General features: G+C 44.0%; 1 protein-coding gene across 5 annotated transcripts; it reads left to right on the top strand.

Moving 5' to 3' along the window:
- Window positions 1–13: 13 nt before the first annotated feature.
- On the top strand, window positions 14–20395 carry LOC307021047 (polyhomeotic-like protein 1). 5 transcript variants are annotated; one of them, XM_079652798.1, is made up of 15 exons: window positions 14–899; window positions 2026–2150; window positions 10392–10508; window positions 10773–10844; window positions 11115–11237; window positions 11537–11689; window positions 11797–11872; window positions 14345–15291; window positions 15419–15554; window positions 15799–15965; window positions 16081–16159; window positions 16574–16661; window positions 17203–17404; window positions 18423–18630; window positions 18978–20395. In XM_079652798.1, the coding sequence occupies exons 2-15, from the start codon at window positions 2028–2030 to the stop codon at window positions 19127–19129; spliced, it is 2643 nt and encodes an 880-aa protein (XP_079508924.1). In that variant the 5' UTR covers window positions 14–899; window positions 2026–2027; the 3' UTR covers window positions 19130–20395. The 5 variants fall into 5 exon arrangements, with proteins under 5 accessions (XP_079508924.1, XP_079508925.1, XP_079508927.1 ...); XM_079652799.1 differs by having other exon boundaries at window positions 2023–2150; window positions 10392–10502; XM_079652801.1 differs by having other exon boundaries at window positions 2023–2150; window positions 11797–11836.
- The last annotated feature ends 874 nt before the right edge of the window (window positions 20396–21269 follow it).

Genomic DNA, 21269 nt, shown 5'->3' with positions numbered 1-21269 from the left:
TGCTTACCAAATATGAGGAGTATAACAAAGGCATCCATAAATGTATACTGCATTTTTTATTTGAGGGCACTATAGACAATAAATTGATAACAAAATGTAGACATTTTGGGTATGCTATTCTAAATCAATGACAGGAAAAATAAAATAAGGGATTACCTTTTAATTGGCTATGGTTATTGTTGATATGAATTAGTCTGCAAATGAATACAATTATTTTTGACCACTTTGTTGTTCAGATATATCACATATTTGTAACTACATGATACATTAATTGAAACAAAACACTGTATAAACTGAGGAGTGACCCATGAGGTTCATGTGTTTTCTTCACTCCGCTGGGAAACTGGCTCCTTTCATATCAAGAAGCAAAAGATCAGTTATGCGCTGCATCGTCCAATCAGTGAGCGATACACAGTAAGGGGGCGGGGCGAGTGTCTGAGGATTTCACGGAGGATGGTCAGGTAGTTCCTCGATTATCGCTCCTCCGTTGTCGCTCCTTGATCCTTGATCCTCGGTCCTCCGGCACATATAAGGGCAGCGGGACGCTACTCAAGATGGAGCAGACAAATCCACTTCCGGTGATGCCGAGGAGCGAGGAAATGAAAATAAGAGAAGTGAGAAGCAGCCTGAGAAACACCCCATGTCCTTCTTCGTCATCCCGTCGCGCCGGAAAAGGCAGAGCAGCGGAAAAAGGAGGCGTTTCCCTCTTCAACAACACCATCAGCTGCAAATTTATGCAAAACAGTAAAATCACTGCTGCCGTGCTGCTGCTGCGAGCATCCTGCAAAGTGAAAGAAAGAAGCATCAGCGAGAAGGTCCGGACCCCGCGGAGCCGCCCGGAGTCGAGCTGCAGCGGGCAGCCGGTGCAGGAGGAGGCCGACAAACCCGGACCGGTGACGGTAAGCACGGACCCATAGCCCCCGGTAACCAGCCAGACAGTAGCGGCGGCGGCGGCTAATGGGATGCTAGGAGGTATAGCCTCCGGTGCAGCCAGTGTTTACTGGTGTTAAACATGGAGGCTAGGTAGCTAACAGCTCTGAGGCTGCTTCTCAGAGGATGCTCGCAGCTGAAGAGGAAGAGAGAGAGAGAGAGTGTGTGTGTGTGTGTGTGTGTGTGTGTGTGTGTGTGTGTGTGTGTGTGTGTGTGTGTGTGTGTGTGTGTGTGTGTGTGTGTGTGTGTGTGTGTGTGTGTGTGTGTGTGTGTGTGTGTGTGTGTGTGTGTGTGTGTGTGTGTGTGTGTGTGTCAAATGATGTAGGGATGGAAGGTATACACTTGGTCTAAATAGGCATACTTTATCCAGATATATAAATACAAATTAAATAGTTTTCTTTAAATAGTGATTACGATGTTAGCAAAGGAAAAACAGTCGGCTAGTGGGTAGGCTATTTAGATGTGTTCTTGTTGTATCTCCAGATGTGTGCAACCCCTTAGCTGTGGTGAGTTCATGTGCAGTTTTATAAACCACAGATTTGGAAGATTCGTTTTTTGGCTAATTGTAGGTAATCCTAGATGCATCCATGTTGGCATTTATGTCAGCCAAAAGTCACAACAATTGCAGTACATAAATGTTAAATATGTGTTTGAATTTATTTAAAGTGTTATTATAACAAACGGTATTTGCACAGCACTGACAAGTGATTTTTTAAAATTCCTAAAACACTGCCTCAGCAATATGTCCTTTAATATTTAGGAGATGTTTGCTGTGTGTGCATACACATTTGACACATTTCCTCAAAACTAATACAAACTGTCATGTTCAATTGTAAATCCCACAGATATTTTAAGGGAATTGCTGCTTCAAGTTTCTATGCACATTATTAATCCATTGTTGAGTTATGCGTTTGATGAGGACTGTATCAGCCCCCCAGTAAAACATTGAGTCAGTATCGTACAGCATCTCTGTGAAGAACATTGTTTGTCAGGAACAATGACAGCTGCTTTTCATCAGCTGGGCTCTGGGAGGAAGTGAAGTGTTTGTTTATGTCAGAGTTTGACTGATGGACGCCTCCTCTGTCTCCTCAGCAGCCATGGAGACAGATGGAGAGCAGAACCAGCAGGGGGCCTCAACCAATGGGAGCGCTGCATCTGCGGCGAGCTCTCGCCCCTCTCCAATGAATTCCATGTCTCTCTATGAAAGACAGGCGGTGCAGGTAAGTGTGTGTGTGTGTCTGAGCTGTCAAATGCTTTTGTTTACAGTGCTTTTTATTTTTGTTGACAACAGTGTCAAATATGCGGTATGGCATTCAAATTAAGATCATCAGTAAATAAAGCTGACACTATAAACATTTGATTTAACAGAGTGTACCTTCTGCTGCTACAGGAATATCGAAAAGCATCTGAGAGCAGTATGTAATATCATTTTGCTTGTAGGGTTTTTTATTATCTTTATTAGCAGTAATATACCACTTGTGCATCTTTAATAATCCAATAATTTGTAATACTCTTAAACATAATGATCTAAGTTATCTTTTATAACATTAGTGCATTTCTTTTACGATCCTCAAATTTAAAAGGTATTTTTCGTTGCGTTGTCAGTTTCTCCACTTTCTGCCGCGAGAGCCGCACTCTCATGCTGGCTGAGTTTAATTCCACTCCCAGATAAATGATTATCTGAGAGGGAAGAGGACAGCTCTTCTTCCAATTTATTATGAAACCCAGGCTTTGACAGATGCGATACGATAAGTAGGCCTGCTGTCTTTAAAAAGTGATGCAAATTAGCTTTTCGGCTCCTCCTGCTTTTTTAACGCTGATTCGGGTGACTTGTGTAATTCGTGGAGAACCTAAGAGTTTTCGTTTTTGGGGGTGGGGGGGGGGGGGGTGTCTGTTAGTCCGTCCGTCTGTCCGTCCATCCATCCGACTGACGGACAACTTCTCACTTAAAAAAAGAAGAAGAAATCTAGATCGCAAAATAATTAAACAAGTGAGTGACTGTTTTTCCTGGCCGAGGACAGGTTCATTGAACACAACACGAGCGTAACGTGTCTTCACGTGGTATATGTCTCCTCTGAAAGGAGTGCACCGGAACGCCGCTCCAGCTCTTCAAATATTACAGTACCCATAAGGAGCCGTACACATGCCACAGTGTTTGCGTGGCTGTGTCTTTAGTTGTAAGCACAGTGGCGATCTGTTATTAGCATCTGGTTAGCTAGCTATGCTAACGAATTTAAAGAGCTTTTCTACAACCAGGTGGAAGAGAGCTCTCTCCTGAGAGGCTCAAATAACCTCAGCTCAGTAAGGTTAAGGCACACCTTGATATGATCATCATTATAGTTATTAATGAGACATGAGAGACTAAATGAAAAACAGGTATAAAATACTATATGACAGTAAAACAAAGTTGTTATTAACAACAAACAAAAATACAGTTTAAAAGGGGAGTGATTTGTAAAATATCCAAAATGAAAAATCTGCTCACAGTTCTGTTTCAAATGGGTGTTGAGATGTATCCATAGATCTCAGTGTTTCCCCTAGGTTTACTGCCTTGGCAGGGTGCTGCTCGGGTACCCCGAAAAAAATGTTCGGGGCACCCGAATTTTTTGTATCCTCTGGAGCAGAGAGAGGAGCTGTGTGGATTATTGTTATTGATATCGTACAATAACAAAGTATTTGAACATTCAAAAGTAATAAAGTACAGTGTTACACTGTACTTTATTACTTTAATTCAAACTGTTTCCCCTTCTTATCATGTAGCCTACACTTCTTCCTTTCATTGATACATTTAAATCACCTGACTACAGCATATAACATACCTGCTGCAACCCTGTGCTGCTGCCGCTGCTGCTTCTCTCTGCCTCATCCTCTATTGCTGGAGGCAGCTCCACCTCATCTGATCTCTGATATGAAAGCAATCATGTTATGATCATATTGAGCTATTGGTGTGAGTCTAACATTAAACAAGCAGTCTGCTTGTCATACATTGCTGACGATACATTTTAAGTGGCAATTTGTTGAGTCACTGCCGCTAAATGCCGGTAGCATCATTTAGCAAATCCTGCATTAGCCTTACATCAACAGGTGTAGACAGAACATCCAATTATCCTGAGCTAATTTACTGAATAAACCAACTCACATCTCCTGTCTTTTTTTTTCACCCAACTCATTAGACTATTCTTCTGCTGGCGTTTCATTGTTGTTTTCTGTCAAATTCAATACTGTAGTTCAAAACCGCGGTACCTGCTCACCATCTGTGAGTTATTTTTAGAATGCGCACACTACGTTCGTTGTCGCCTTCGCGCGCGTCCACCTGGGCAGGCTGTTTGTGTCCTTCTCCCGTGACGATAACGGCTTGCGGTTAAAAAATAATAAAAAACGAATTTGAAACTGGGTGGGGGACACAAACGGTCAGACAGCAGAGCTATTGTCCTCCTACTTTCCTCCGCTCTTGTCTCTGATTGTGAGTGTGTGCATTCGCGTGTTTGTGTGTGGGGGGAGGGGGGGAGCGGAGCCCCGCCCTTCAGAAACAGAGCGGAGGGAGAATGTGAATACGCAAGGCAGTGGACACTGAAACATGCACATTGGATAAATAACATAGGCGTTTCGTTTATTTAATAAAAGAGCACATGTTCAATGTGAAACGTGACCGTAGATAGATTACTTCAGTTGCAATTTGGTGCTATATATATATATATATATATATATATTGTTTTATATAATAAAAATAAAAAAACCTTGAATTTCAGGCAGGGCGTGGGGCTCCGTTGGCAGGGCGCAGCGCCCCGCTAAGGCAATGGTAGGGGAAACACTTTGATCTCCTAATGTTGCTCTCAAAGTGCACCAGATTGATGCTTTTAACTTCAATATTTAAAAAAGAAATCTCCCCCCCCCCCCCCCCCCACTTAAATCATGTTCACATGGATAGGATACTAAATACATTTACACACATCTTGTGTCCATATCTTTCTGTTTTGGTGGTCATGCCACAACCGTGCATGCATGCGCGACAGCGCGAGTCATGGTGAGATATCTGGATTAAGAGGTTGCTTTTTCTTTGCACAACATGAAAGAAAGGCGAAATTAATGGGCTGTGATTTTATTTTTTTAAGCAGAGGTTGAGTTCAATAATTTGTACGGCCCTCGGAGGATGTTGTAAAAATTGAAAGGAAAAAGGTTCCCCATCCCTGCTGTAAATAATAATAAAAACCCTTGATTTATAACTTAACATCTCTTTCTCCTACTGATCTGAGTATATTATAAAGAATAGCCAGTTAATTGAAGCATTATAGCACAGGCCTTTGGCAGACGGTATATTACACTGTTTTTTCTCTTTTTTCACCATACCTGTGTTTGCATCACTGTTTAAAGCAACTTCCTCCCTGGAGCGAGCCAGCAATAGCAGGTCGTCCAGATAAAACCACAATTTCATCCCTCCTCTGTGTAGTGGCTCCAGCCTTCTCTACACACTTTGAAAAAATGCAAGGAGCCAGGGAATATCCGAACGGCAGACGATTGTCAGGTCTGATACTCCCTGAAATGAGTAAAGCAGGAATTTCCTGTGCTTCGGGATGATGGGTACGTGGAAGTATGCATCCTTCAGGTCTATGGAAATGAACCAGTCATCCTGGTAAACACATTCCAGCAGCTGTTTGATCGTCAGCATGTGGAATACTGACAGATCGAGGATGGGTCTCATTCCCCCGTTCTTTTTCGGGATTAGAAAAATAACGGGAGTAAAAACCCCTGATTTTCCTCCCCTTGAGGAACCCAGGAACTAGCCTCTTTCAAAAGAAGTTCCTGCAGATCTGAATGGAGCGCAAGACACTGTTCCTGGGATGACAGGAGTGTTTCCTGTATCCCATTGAACTGCGGGGGGGAGGAGAGGCGAACTGCAGGGTGTACCCTCTGCTTGATCAGCCTGCTCATCCATCTGTCCATCAGACAAATGCGCTGCCACTCGGAGAAATAGTCTGAGAGCGGACATACATGCTCGTGATGTGCAGTGGTCGTCATGTGACGAGCCACGCCAGAGCCCTCGCCGCCGCTGCCCGTGAGGCAACCCAAGGTGGGCCTGGACCGAAAGGGCTGCAAGGGAGCCTCCACACGCTGCATTTCACTCCGGCTCTCATCATGAGGCGCGTACACGCTCAGGGAGTGGAGGTGTGTGCAGTGCTGTCCACACGAGGCGTTATAACGGCACTCGTGGGCTTATTATATGACCGTGTGTAGAAGGTATATATGGTACAGAGGAATGCCGCGAGCTCTGCAGTTTATTAACCGATAGTTTAAAAACAGCAGGCTTCTGCAGCGAGCCCTGCTAACCGACAGGTTAGTGACAGCTGGCTTAGTTAGCGAGCTCTGCAGTTTATTAACCAATAGGTTAAAACCAGCAGGCTTCTGCAGCGAGCTGACGCCGTGGCTGCGGGTGCTGCGGACGCTGCCGCTGGGGGCGCTCAGCAGGCTGGAGCCAGCTGACATGCTGCCCTGTTCCGCTGCAGTTTTCATGGACTCCACCATGGCGTGGAACTGGGGTCCAAACAGCCCGTCCGGGCTGATTGGAGCATGCAGCAGCACTTTCCTCTATCTCCTCCGAAGCCTCGAAGGGCACGGAGGGCTGCTCTGATAGTCTCACTATGTGAGACAGCAGAGCGATGTTGTTCGCCGCTGACGTCTGGAAGGCACACTGATGCATCTGGTCAGTCTGGCGGACGACAACCTGGTCCCCGGGGGAGGAAAGCAAGGGACGCCATGCAGCGACCGTGCTGGCCTGCTTCACCCCGAACAATGCCGTCAGGTTCGGCTCCATGGGAGGCGCGGTCGGAAAACCAACATCCGTCAACCCCTTTATTGAGGGGGACGTATGAGGACACCGGAGCCTTCAGGCTCCTAGGGGCCGCCGCTGCTCCCTTCTGGCACTTCCGGATGGCCGGGAAGCGCAGCCAGACCGGGTCACTCCTGACGGTCTGTACCTGGGAGAAACACTCCTGCCACCGGCAAGAGAGCTCTCCTGAGCCGGGGGAACGAGGAGACCTCTCCAGGCTGCTGCCTTTCCGATGATCTCCGGCAGTTCCTTCAGGATCCCGCCTATCCCTCTTTCCGTGATGGTGGAAAGAGGGACCGCAGGTCCTGCAGCCGGGCCAGGCCGGCACCATCTCTGTCTCCTCCGTCCGGGGGAGAAACGGGATGGGGAAACCACACGGTGATCCGTGGATGGAGGCTTGGTAGGAGTCCTCCGACTCCTGCCCAGCACTCGGATCCAGGAACTCAAGGGCTTGGTCCATGGAGTAGGACTCCTGGACTGGCCAATCATCCTCCTCGGCCGCAGTAGCGAGAGTGTCGCCTCTTCGCTGTCTGTCGGCCAGAGGGAGACGGGCACAATGACAATGAGCACATGACACCTGCTGGGCGAGAGCTGCGTGCACGTGCTCCGACCCCAGGCAGGATTCGTCTGCCATGAGGAGCAAACTCTAACACAACCCTGTGAACTCATGTTTAAGGATATTTTTCGAGGTGGCTCTTAAAAGAGCCTTCACTCTTTAGTGTCTCTACAGTGCTTGAGTACCTTGGTGCTGAAGAAAAGAGGGAGCAGATTGTCGGGCCTCCTTCCTATTCATACCGGAAGTGAGCCCGAGGGTGGGGCCCACCTCGCAGGTGGGCGTGGACTACAAGTGTTTCAGTGGTGCGCAGGGGATTACCCAATTATAGCGATAGCCTTAGAGGGCGAAGCCTATACGAGATAGAACAGCTGATCGAGTGCCGTGTTGTTGTCGGCGAGCGGCGGAATATACACTGCTGTTATCACAACAGATGTGAATTCTCTCGGCAGGTGAAAAGCCCAGCATCTAATAATGAGGTGCTCTAAATGAGCAGAACAGTCCGAATAAATAATCCTCACATCTGTGCACCAGTTGTTATTAGTCATTACACACACACTGCCACCTTTTTTCCCCCCCCGAGTTAACTGTCCTGTCGAAAAATAGTGAATCCGTCAGGAACAATGGCGGAGTCCGGGATAGCGGGGTTGAGACAAGTCTCAGTGAGAATTAACACGTTACAGTTCTTAATGTCCCATTGAAAAGCAATCCGACTTCTGAGTTAATCTAGTTTATTTTCAATCGATTGAACATTAGCTAGAAGCAGTGGCGTTTTTATATGTACAAAAATGGTGGGGCACAAAAAACTTAAATGTCTATATATAATAGGGGTGCACCGAATGGGTAATTCTTGGCCGAAACCGATACCGAAAATAGGAAACAGTTGGCCGAAAACCGAATGCCGAAAGGCCGAAAATGATTAATAGAAATATATATATATATATATTTTTTTTTTACCAATGTTGTTCAGCTACCTGATTATGGAAAAAGACATGATTATGGCAAAACTTAACTTAAATAATAATCACTATTATGGCTCCAAAAAACATTTATTCAGCACTTTTGAATGCACACAGTACATTAATTCCAAGTCAAGTGCATTTTCTTTTCTCTGTAGGATAACTACAACGAAGTGCATTCAGAACAAAGCCAAGGTGCTTTAAAACTGCATAAACATCTAGGCCAGTAGGCCTACAACAAAATAGTGTAAATAAAGACTGCCAGATCTTCAACAACAACAAATGCACCTATAAGTTTGGTAACCTAACGTGTTGTTGTGATGACGTAATCAAAACGCGGCGACAAGCACGGCGCGCGACCATGCTCGCGGCTGGCTCACAGCCAACATGTCTGCCGCTTGGAGATATTTCAAAAATATCAGAGTGAGAGGCGCGGATTGCGATTTGTAAAACGTGTTCAGCTGACATTTCTCGAGGGGGTGTAACTGCAAAGACTTTCACCACTTCGGGATTACTCCACCACTTGAAATCAAAACACCCGGACAAATATGCGGAGTATGATCAACGTAACCCTGTTCTCGGACATTCGGTGATATTTTTTCGGTGCTAAAACCCTTTCGGCCGAAAGGGCCTTTTTAACAATTTTCGGCCGATAATTTTCGGTGGCCGAATATTCGGTGCATCCCTAATATATAAGCTTCTGCAGTGAGGTTCATGGCTGCTGGTGAGTCACTGGCACTGACTCTTCAGGTTTACAAATATTATATTTTGACCTAAATCAAAAAATAAATAATTCAAAATGCCTTTTGAGTCTGATGCTTCGATTAATTTTAAACAGACAGTCCAACGAAAGGATACCCAAACATTTTTTATTTTATCATTTAAATATTGGATTGCTCTCTCTTACTAAGATCCCACTTTCAATAGAATTGTGGTCTTACCTTGACTTGAAGATGAAGTCCATTTGCCTATCCTTCTGGACAAAAATCTCTATAACTTTTTTGTAAAAGTCCTCCTTATCTTCTTGTAGTTTCAAAAGTTGAAAAATCATAAATCTAATCGATAGATTTATGATTAGAAAATTATAAAAGTAGGGTAGACATGTGGATATTATCCGGCATTTATCTAACAGGTACGTTTCCCACAGATCTTATTTGGAGCTATTTTCTAAAATCCTATGGAGAAATCTCATTGCTTTTTTGTCGAGGGAACCCATGCGCAGCTTACTTCCGGGTTTTAGGATGTGTCAATGCACCTCTCTCGTCTCCTCTTCACACACTACACTTTTCGCGGCACAAATACTTACAGCCAATCAGCTCTGAATTATGTGAGATGACGTTTGGTGTGTATGTCAGCACAGTGCCCTACCTGCCCCTAATGACCAGTCGCCACTGGCCAGAAGAATACTCGGAAGAGGGGGTCGGTTTTCTCGTTTCCTCAGTCTAACCAGCAGCCCGGCGCGGGACCCCCGCTTTGTCTTCCTCCTGCATCTCTCAGGTAGGACAGCAACAGGTAGCCATGGCGGATCTCCATTGTCTGTCGGTGGGTTATTGTCCACAAAGTCTCTGATGTGAAGAAGTTCCTCTCTGTTATATTGTATAGCAGAGTTGGTGCGGTCGGCTTGCATGTTGCGAACCATGTCAAAAGCAAACGGCAAAAAGTAAATAAACACAAACAAAATACGGCAAAGGGCAAAATGGAGAGACAATGCGGCAATCTTTCACGGCGCAGTAGTATCCAATATCAAGAGATTGAGTTGTGCTCGGTTGAAGGAGGCTCTTTGTAATTTCTCCAGGCTTCTGTCACCCTGCACAGACTTCTGTCTTTGTCGCCCTGCACTCACTAATCCAGCCGCCGAGCTCGCTTTCATCTCTCAACTTATTATTACAGGAGCCTCCGCTCATACATCAGGCAGCTGGCAGGAGGCTTCACAGCATCCCTCCCTCTCTGCCCTCTTGTCTTTTACGCTTCTTCTTTCATTTTTCATGAAACTGTACTTCCTTTTCTTACAAGTAGTCTTCTCTCCTGTTCCTCTCTTACATCTTATTCTGTGTCATCTCTCCATCCGTTCCCTTTACTGCCCCACTGATTGCTTGTGATCTGTCTCCCCCTCCCCTCCCTCCAGGCCCTGCAGGCGTTACAGAGGCAGCCTAATGCTGCTCAGTACTTCCAGCAGCTGATGCTGCAGCAGCAGATCAACAACGCCCAGCTGCAGAACCTGGCGGCCGTGCAACAGGTAAAGGTGTGTGTATGTTACGACATCTATAATATTTTCCTAAATATATGTCAAATGCCGTGCTTTTTTTTAAAGAAACTCAGAAAGCAGTAGCAGACAAAAAAAACATATAAAATCAGAATCTAGCTATTCCACCAGCTTAGACCTGGACTCACAGTGATTCATGAAATGGTCTGACAACCTCTGCAAACATTCCTTTGTTGATTTTTTTAAAAATGTAAACCTTAAACTCATCTTTCTCCCTTTTCCTCCTCCTTTTCCTCCTCTCAGGCTACTCTGGCTGCCAGCCGTCAGTCAAGTCCTTCCAGCAGCGGCTCTTCTCTGACCACCAGCACCACAGCTGTATGTTTTAGTGGTTACACCAAAATAACTGCTCTCTGTTACTTAAAAGCTAAGAAAACCTAATATCACTGTAACGTTTTCTCCTAACTTTATGATGATATGAAATGTAAGATGTACTAATGATGACCCTTAACATTCATGATTGATTCATAATGACAGTCACCATTATATAAAACAATTAGAACATCCCCTATTTGGTACTACCCAAACTTAACTGAATTACAATTTTTCAGTGATGAATACAAAACGTCATTATCCTACATTTTCCAGGCAAGTGTAACATCTGGATCTACAACCGGCAGCCGTCCTATGGGTGCCCCGGCAACGTCAACAATCAGCCAATCAGTGCTGCTGAGTGGGGGGGCAGGGGGGCAGGGACAAATGTACCTGAGGGTGAGTTCACCAGAACATTAAGCAGACTGCATTATCAATTGTCTCTTTTAATCATCAGCTCTTTGTCATGCATACTTGATGAGATACAAGTTAATAAACATCACAAAGGAGTTTCATAAATCAGGATTTCATGACTCTTTGATGACTCCCTACTTTCATGACATTTAATAGCAGTTTGAGTTTATTAAAATATGTGACCTCTGTCAGGGTTATTCCACCGTGCAGAACCCAGCTTATACTTGACACCGTATACTTGGCTTATTTACTGTGTGTTCGATGGTCTTCTTGTCATCCTGCAGGTCAACCGCTCCCTGAGGGCCCCCATCTCCTCACAGCTCATCTTTATGCCTGGAAACACGGCCACTGCTGCCGTGGCGACTGTCCCCCAGCAGCCACAGGCTCAGCAACAGGAAGCAATAACAAATTCCAGCAGCCAAACAAATAATGACCAGGTTTGTGGAATAAATATGTTGATGATTAGAAGAAAAATTAACATTTGTTTCTGTATTCCTTGCCATCGGTTTTTATTTTATTTTCTCTCTTTACTTTCCTTTCTTAGGTGCAGAATCTAGCCATGCGAGGGGTGTCGGGTCCCAAAGGTATTAAGACTGAAGCCCCAGAGAGGAGCGACTCAGGTAGAGAGGAAAGGAATCCTAAAAACTGCCTCTGTTTGTTACAAATAGGGTTATTAGATTTGTTGTAGTCTTCAGTCTATGCGATGTCATACACCCAATCCTTACCTCTACACCAGGGGTCGGCAACCTTTTTGATATGAAGTGCCATTTAAAAAAAAAAAATGTTATCAGCGTGCCAACGATCGACAATTATCAACGGGGGGGGGGGGGGGGTTGAGGAGCTTGACGCTCGTCAACTATCAGCAGGAAGGCGGGGGAGCCTCGCTGCGGGGAAGCAGTGTGTGGACCTGTCAGCATACTTGCCAACCTTTAGACCTCAGAAATCGGGAGCATTTAAAAATGCAAAATTGGGGGGGGGGGGGGGGGGGGGGGGGTGGTGCTAGTGAATCGCCGGAGCTGTTAGATTAACATTAACATGCTTATTGTAGTTGTAAGTGCACTGACTTGCGGCCTGTAGCACCGTCCTTGATGGAGCATATTTGTGGGCTGGACCTGTATTTGACAGGAAAGGGGTGAGCAGAGTAGAGCAGTTGTCGATTCTTTTTCTGTTTTCTGTGAATATCTGCCTCACCCTCTCATACTTTGAGTTGCGCGCGCTACTAAAGAGACGTGTTTCCATGGAAACCAAACAATGGTGTCGCTGTATTAAAGTCAGAGGGGAAACAGTCGTGTGTAAATCTGATTTTGTCAGAAATCGGGAGAAATATGACCCCGGGAGGAAACCGGGAGAGGGCAATGAAACCGGGAGTCTCCCGCGAAAATCGGGAGGGTTGACAAGTATGCCTGTCAGCGCAACTTACATGATGCCAAATTTAACATACACATTTAAATAATTGGTTTAAACGGCATAATAATAAGGACGATCGTCCGTTCTGTGATTCTCCAGAACACACAAGTTATGATATTAGGGTCATGCAGAGTGAGATGAGATCACTGTCCCTTTAAGAGAGAGAGAGAGGGGTGCGGCTTGTGCATGTGTGTTTGTGAATGGTAGAGCGACAGTGAGGGAACGTGTGTATGTTTCTGGAAGTGAAACGGGAAAGCAGAAAAACAGAGATCTGTGATGTATTTTGTGAAACAGAAGAACAGCTAAATAAATGAAACGTCCTCCCAAGAAGAGCTCGCCTCTCTCCAGTCATTTAAGCTAAAGTGGGTTATTGAACCTGAAGCTTGTTGCTTCTGCCCTCCTCGACTACGGTCTGGGAGCCGACAGGAAAGTTCAACACACAGATGGCCAGTCCGCCCCTTTGTAGCATATTATTTCGATGAGAGATGAGCACTGGGCTTTCAACTAAATAAACACAGCCACGCAAAAACTGCGTCATTTGTACAGCTCCTTATGGGTACTGAAATTAGTGAAGTGCTTTCCTCCGTGGTGAAACGATCAGCACTGCACCACGGAGGAAAGCGGCAGAAAGTCACCTGGAGATAAAGAGAGCGGGGCTGCGTTGCGTGCATGGCTTCCTTCTGCAGGTAACGGGGAGACGCGCTCTGGCGGCGGTCTCACGTTCAGGATCCGAAAATTAATTTAAATATTTTGCACACTTATTCCACTTATTCCTAGTGTGCCACTGGTTACGGTCCCGCGTGCCAATGCTGGCAGGGGTTGCCGACCCCTGCTCTACACTCACGGTGTTATGTGCCCTTTCTTTGAGTGTGCATATAGTTCATAGCATTTATGTGTTTTTTCTGCTTCTCAACAAAATATACACAAACCAAGCATAGATTTCATGGAAATAAATTCACTAGGACGTTATTCAAGACCCTAACCTTTTTAATGTGCCTAAATCACTGGTGGTCCGTGAGCGCCCCCCAGTGGTCCGTGAGTATATTGGTAAAATTTCACATTTGAAGTAAATAAATAAATAAAGTTTTCCGCACTCTCGGGGGAATATCTCCGCAATGGAGCGAGCTTACGTTTCACTTTCGATTGCATGATCTAGCCCAGCGCAACACCTTCGTCACGCATGTTGCCACCTGTTTGTCCAATTTTCAGGCGATTTGTAATCGGTTCTAGAAAAACTATGTTTTTTGGTTTAGGGATATTTGTGGAGTTAGGTGGTCCGCGAGTGTTTTTTTATTGGTTAAGTGGTCCTTGGTATGAAAACGTTTGAGAAACACTGATTAACAATTAAACAATTGCATCTATGTTCAAACACTTTTAATTAATTATAAAATAGAAAATACATTTTCTTAAGATACAGCAAAAACATGTTTGGTTGCTAATAGGTTGTTTTTAAGCCACTGTAAGTTTTTCTTCCAAGTTAAACGGGGCAAAACTATATTACTTCCATTCACAATGTAGACTGTATTCAACAGAGACTGTACAAATAATTTCAGTTTACGAAACATGACACTACAAATAAGTCTGCAAGACGAAAACATTGACGATGTGAAGATCATCCCAGACCCTGGTTGTCTTGGTGTTGGGCCATAGATGTTGATGTGTCATGATGACTTCTCTCTTTTCAGCTTACTCCCTGGTCCATCCTTCCCACCAATCAAACTCCCCCTCTAAGCCGAACCAGCCACATCACCAGCTCCCCCACATCAAAATCCCAACGTACCCTCAGCCCACCAACCTCAAAGCCCACCCTTCCTCCTCTGGGGCCTCCAGCTCCACCTCCTCCATCCCTCTCTCCCAGCTCCTGCTTCATGGGACACGGACCCTCACTACAGGCACCACAGCTCCCACAGCATCACACACTCTGGTCCTGACGTCCAGTGGCCCATCCCAGGCACATGGGTATCCAGTTGGCACGGCAACCATCAAACCAGGGGTTAACGCTCAGACTTTGGTGGTGCAGCCGCTGCAGAAGACCTCGCTTGGCGCGGAGAAATCCGGACATGGAAATGGACCCATCCCAATACAACCTAAAACTCTGCAGGGGCTTCGCCTGCCCCTCCAGCTGCCCTCCAGGAACCCCCCTCCCATCCTGCCCGCCCCTCCGCCCGTCAACAGCTCCGCTCAGCCCCCCCAGCCGCCTCACATCCCGGTGCAGATCGTGGGTGCGAGGCAGAGCACTCTGGGAAACACCCAGGCTCTGACTCTGGCGCGGGGCAGCTGCTGTCCCGACGGAGCCTCTGTCCTCAGCAGCTCATCCAGCCTGCTCACCATGGTGGCGTCCATCGCTTCCAGGGAGGGTGGGGTCGTGGGTAGAGGGGTGGGGCTAAAGACGCTGCAGTCGCCTCAGGTGGCCCCCCCGTTGGCTCAGGTGTCTCAGGTGCATCCACATAATATTCAAAATTCTGGACAAAGTCAGAATGGAGTGTTGGCTTCAAGCCCCGCCTCCTCCCAGGCCCCCATTGTTTCCCCTCCTCGCTCCTCCCTCTCTCTTCCCCTTGTGATGGAAGAGCGGAGACGGACAACATCTGCTGCCGTCACCAACGGAGACGCATCGGGAAGTCAGAAACAACAGGTCGGCAGATTTGTGTTAATTAGTCAAATTAACTTGCATCGACAAGGATTCATTTCATTTAAAATTAGTTTAAATCAGTGACCTACTCTCCTTTTAGCTGTTGTATTTTCATGTGTGATGTTTTTAGGGAAAACAGTTGACTGGCTCATTAAAAAGGAAATTAGATTCCAATTCAGTCAATTGTGAAGACGGCCCCTCCCCTCCACGGCTCCAGCCAGTCAGAGATAACCCCTCAGCAGTCCCAACCAATCCCATCGAAGCAGGTACAAACTCAGATATGTGTTTCCAAGGGAAAAAGTCAGAAGTTGCCAAATTCCTGCAAAAATTGTAGTGTATAAAATAGCTTTAGGATAATATGGTTGTATAAATAACATTGAGTTCTAAGTGTTATTCTATATACTACTCGAGTTGCTGAAGTTTTCACTTTTTTTCCAACTTTTTAAATGTGAAAGTAACAAAATATTTACTTTCTTACCCTCTCTGTCCTTCCCCTCGCCACCCAACCAGGCCCTGGCGCTCCTCCAGCCTCCTCCTCTCCCTCCCCACTGCTAACTGTGTCCCGTGGGGTCCTCCAGGGGGAGAGAGCTCCTCCCCCCCAAGCTGTGGTTAAACCCAACGTCCTAACACACCTCATAGAGGGCTTTGTCATCCAGGAAGGGGCAGAGCCATTCCCTGTGAGTACATGGGATTTGTAGTTTCTAATACCCCTTGACACCGCAAAACTCAGGTATGACATTGCTCGCTGGACACCGACCATTTATTTTGATGTTTTTTGTGTTTGATTGACAGGTATGTGGTTCAGTGAAGGGCTCCCCTGGGGAGGACAGTCCAGACACCAACCAATCAGAGACTGTTACAACAGCAACAGGTAACTGCTTTGAAAGTACTGCTTCCTTACAGACAAGTTTGAGGGTACAAAAACATTGCTTTATAATGTCAGGCCAAAATGAAACTTTTACAATCCTGTGTGGCATCACATGACTAAAATATAACTGCTCTTTTTTTAGGATAAGGTACTTTTAGGTCTTAAGTTGTACTTGCTATTTTCAATTATTATAATTAACATAACATGAAAAGGTAGGGCAGGATTTTACAAAGTGCAACAGAATGACCCTTTTTTGTCCAAGCAGGGCCAGAGGAACACAGAGTTTTACTTGCAACCCTCCAACTGCGAGTTTTCCCATCACATTTTCTGTTGTGCCAATATATTCATTGACAAGTAAAATATAGATGTGATATATTTACTATCTGCTTTGTTGTTTTCTCCAAACTCTGCCCTCAGTGCTGAAGTGTGAGTACTGTAAAAACTTTGCTCCTGCCAGCCAGTTCAGAGGCACCAAAAGGTTCTGCTCCATGTCTTGTGCCAAGAGGTACTTCAACATGCATGAAATATAATATATGCAGTGGAAGCCATATGAGAAAAAACACACTGTGCTGCTGAGAACCACTGTAGCCTTGTGTCACATTTTGAATAATTAAAATACAAAACAAAATACAAAATGAGGATTAAGAAAACAGTGTGTGATTCTCAGGTGGCTTCAGCTGTTTAATACACAGCATGTACGTTTTCTTTTCTTGTGTTTGTTCTTTTGTTTAAATTCCTTGATGTATGTCCCAATTCATCTTTATTCTACAAAATTGGCATATAAACATGTTTGTTTTCATGTCAAACTTCTGCCCAAACCTGATTGTTGTACATGTTCGACAATACAAACAATGCACTTGCTGCATTGTTTAACTGTATGCTGTCAGCATATGATTGTACATTCTTTGCTTCTGCTTTGCATTTGTCTCTTTGCCCACTACATGTGTGTAGATTATATACGTGTATGGTGCAAAGAGTCAAAAAACTGTATGTGTTGCTCGTCTTGGCTTCAGTACCGTATATGTCACTCTTTGTCTACGATACAGTATGTATTGGTTCCCCAGGTACAACGTCAGCTTCAGGCAGCACTTCTGCGTGCGGCAGAGTCAAGGTCACGCTCCAGATCATGACCAAGGTCAACTCTCCAACTCCGACGAGGAGGGGGGGGTTGCAAGGCGGAGAGTCCCCCGCAGAACAAGTTCAGAAATAGCCAGTGCCAAGATAGCAGGAAGACCTATACCTGTTAAGGTGAGAAAGAACTTCACATATTTCATACATGATGTGAAGAAATGAAATTCAAAAAGTTGTTTTTAATCCATGCAACACCTATACACTTTAAACCACATAGAGAGCCATAAAACTGCCTTAAAACCACAACACAACCAGAACACATAAATATGATTTATAAAACAGCCTCAGCTTGTGACTTAGACAGGGAGCTTAGAATATTTTAAGATGGAAAGCAATAAAGTGGTACAGGAATTTCCTAAAACCCTTAAATGATTCAGTATTTGAACACATCTGGTTCCCAGATCACTTGTTTTGGTTCTATAATAGAAAATAAGTCATTAAATATTCCACTTGTGAGTGTCCGAGGCTTTTGTGTGTCATAAAAACAGCAATTGCTATCAAGTGACTAAATAAGGTTTCTAAACGTCATCACACCGAACACTAGCCGCCTTTAGCTTAGTGGTGGTGATGCTTAGGCATGTAACCGTGATTAAGTTTAGCCTAGAGTTAGCCTTTTTTTAATCATAAAAGTGGGGTTAATATAAAAGAGATTATCCTTCTGCACAAAACGTGTACGTATCACAAATGTGTGCTAGCTGCAGGTCTTATTTTATGCAGTGTTACAAAATCCAATGGAAAAATCCCATTGCTTTTTTGAGGCAGCCTTGTGATGCTAACTTCTGGCTCTTTCTACAAAAATGTCACCACTGCACCACTCATATTTCAATAGCTTTCACTTGTTCATGTTAAGCATGTCTGCCCCCAAGTGGCTGCAATAGGCACTGCATTACCAACCCAACTAGGATTCATTTTCACCTAGTGTCTCTGTGATACTGCCAAGCAGAGGGAATTTAATCTCAATGATGATACTTTATCATTTTTATTCTAAAATGTTACTTTTTATAGGTTTGTTCATGCATTCAGTCACATGGATACACTGGGGAACAATCCAGTTCAACCTAAAGCTTCCACTGTCACACAGAAGACATTTTTGTAATGCCTTGCTCGCGGGTTCCTCTGCCTCTCCTCCTCACAGTGTCGTTCAGAGTCCAGCCATTCAGACGAGGAGTCCAGTGGTGAGGAGGATGAAGATGACCCCATGTCCCTCTCTCCTGCCTCCTCCGCCTCCTGCCACCAGCCGCCTCCCCCACTCCCTACGGAGACTTCTGATCCAAGCTGCCTGCGTGCCAGCCCCGCCCAGTGGGGGGTGGAGGAAGTGTCACAGTTTATTTCCTCACTACAAGGTTGGAAGGAAATTACATGGGAAAACTAAATATCAATGATTTAAAAAAAATCCCGTGTTAAAAAAAAAAATCGGGGTCAAAAACCACTTCTTTTTTTACTATAATTGTGACCAAGGAATATAGATTATAATTGACACAAATAATCAGTGTTTCAAAAAACTCTGCACCCATGTTGCTAAGATGTTGTGTATTCTGCTTAATGATCTGTATTTTTCACACTTTTTTGTTCCTCTTTTAATTACAACAACCTTAATGCTATTATTACTTTCTTTCTTCTCTCTGTTTCCTCTTGTCTACCTTCCCAATATTTCTTTCTCTATTTATATTGTTCTTTCTCCTCTTCTCAGGCTGTGAGGAGCACGCCCCCCAGTTCCTGTCACAGGAGATTGACGGACAGGCCCTGCTGCTGCTGAAGGAGGAGCACCTCATGTCCACCATGAACATCAAGCTAGGTCCCGCCCTGAAGATCTGCGCCCACATCAACACCCTGAGAGACTGATGTCAGAGTGTTTCCATAAATCCACCCTGTTCAAAATCAAGCCCTGGGCATTTACCCTAAACTCCTTTTCCAGGCCCAGTTAAGATATGAAACTTCATTTTCAAAACAAAGGCCTTTTTGTATCCAGCCGCTGCACTTGAAATCTGTTGTGGACTTGTCTGATCTGGAGCACATTTTCGAAGGTCGTACTAGCACAGAAGTATTGTTATGTTGTCTGTCATGTTTGTGAGTTTCAAAAATACTACAGAAAGCCAACTTTATTTTGGTGAGGTTAAATGTGTTGTAAAATGCTATTGCTCTGCGAAACCAGTGCAGAGATTGTTTTTATCAAGTGGTTTGCTTTTTGCTTTTTTGTTGCACAATTTCAGTCTAATATCTGCATTGTACAATGAAGGTGTTTGAATGTATTTCAATGCAGAAGTCAGTAGTCATTATGTCATATTGTACAGGAACATTATTTTTTACAGACCTTTGTCTTTTTTCTTGCCTCTGAGAACATTGTTGGTTCTCATTTAGGAAAAAACTTCTTTTTTTAATGACCATTTATTAAAGCCACAATCAGCATTGCATTGGAACAGAACTTCAGTAAACAAACACGCCATTCAAATCTACCCAAAACGTTGCAATGAGTCAGCATCTCAAAGAGGACATTTGATTATTTTACTTGTACTTACGTTTGTTTAGGGAAGCGCTTAGACCTTTCATAGCTCTGTGTTATTTATAAAAACTAGTACTTTCAAAACTGTAATCATTATCCAAGTGTAGCTATCACCATTTTTAAATTGTGGCATTTTTATTTTTGGAGTGGCCTATTCTACAGTTTACAGGGTACATGTACAGTACAGGGTACTGTCCAATGAGTCCAAAGGAAATCCAAAATCTGAGACTGTATTCTCGCATTTAAAGTTTGTTGCTTTTTCAAATGGTTTAACCGCCTGCTTCAGATCTCTACAGACGTGTCTGTATGACGGAAGGGTAACGTCATGGGCTTGAATTTGTGAAATTGAAAAGAGAAACGCTGTAAAAGATAAATAATGAAAGTAACCGACAGATGTAAACTGTTAAATAAGCTGTTGATTTGAAGTTTCTTTAACCTGCATTCATGAACAAAGCCAGAAGATTCTTAAAGAAGAGTAGGCTTGTAGCCACATGTGGATGAAGAAGAAATCATACCTGAATGAGTGAGTGTGTGAATGGGGAAAAAAAACGTTACTGTAATAAGTGTAAAAATTGCCTTTATATTTAAATGCACATTTGTTTGCTGGACTGCCTTGTTTAAGCTTTTCACACTAGGACTTTTCTCATGTTATCTCTGTGAACCTTGTGGCCTTTCTCACTAGTCTCTACACTAGGTTTAGATGAGGATTGTCTGTTTTTTAACTGCTTTTCATATCATTCCTTGTTTTATATTAGTGCTTACTTTTTTACGATTGTTATTTCAAGCAATGACATCTGTTGCCTTTCCCAAAAAGCGTGACTGAATGGTAGCTACCTTGATCAAGGAAACTTGCTGTCTTACTCATAGCTTTGTCAAATAGCGTGTAACTACCAACAGTATTTACCTTTCTAGCTAGCTATCTTTGGCTTTATGTTAGTGACTGTGGATATTACAGTATTTTCTTTAAAAAAGGATAATAATCTTTGATAGCTGTGTTTTATATTTCATAGTTTTCTCTGGATTTTTAAGTGTTTAAATCAGCAGATCCTTCGGCATATTGTGATGACCAAAAAATAAATCGCCTGCTTTGCAAGTGATTGGAGCCACAATTTCTTAGTCAAATTATTGGAGGTCTGCGATGATTACCGGTGTAACATTTGTGAATAAGCAGACCATTGCAGCTTTGTTTATTCAATCATTGTTTTCCCAAAAAGTAGCACTTTTCTCACAAAATGACATAGGTTTCTGCAAAAAGCTTTTTCTTTTTATAGAGGCTATTTCAGGATCAAAATGTGTTTGCTTGCAATAATCAGAAAAACTGCAAATTCCTGGAGGGACTGAGTTTGAAAAAGAGAAGCTAACAAAACCATCATGCAAATAAATAACCAAGGAACTGTTCTAAAACTGTCACATCTGTGTTTTTATGTCACCTAATCCTCAGGGCTAATAGACTCTTGTTTTATGTTTTTAATTTGCATGGAT

This window comes from Notothenia rossii, assembly GCF_949606895.1.
Source record: "Notothenia rossii genome assembly, chromosome: 10".
NCBI classification, from domain to species: Eukaryota; Metazoa; Chordata; class Actinopteri; order Perciformes; family Nototheniidae; genus Notothenia; species Notothenia rossii.
This window is presented reverse-complemented; position numbering and strand designations above follow the sequence as displayed.

Bases quoted from the DNA above. Each gene is read 5' to 3' on its own strand.
- LOC307021047 (XM_079652798.1), top strand. From the start codon at position 2,028: ATGGAGACAGATGGAGAGCAGAACCAGCAGGGGGCCTCAACCAATGGG. The intron at 10,845-11,114 runs GTATGTTTTAGT...TACATTTTCCAG, and splicing joins TGACCACCAGCACCACAGCT to GCAAGTGTAACATCTGGATC. The intron at 11,238-11,536 runs GTGAGTTCACCA...GTCATCCTGCAG, and splicing joins AGGGACAAATGTACCTGAGG to GTCAACCGCTCCCTGAGGGC.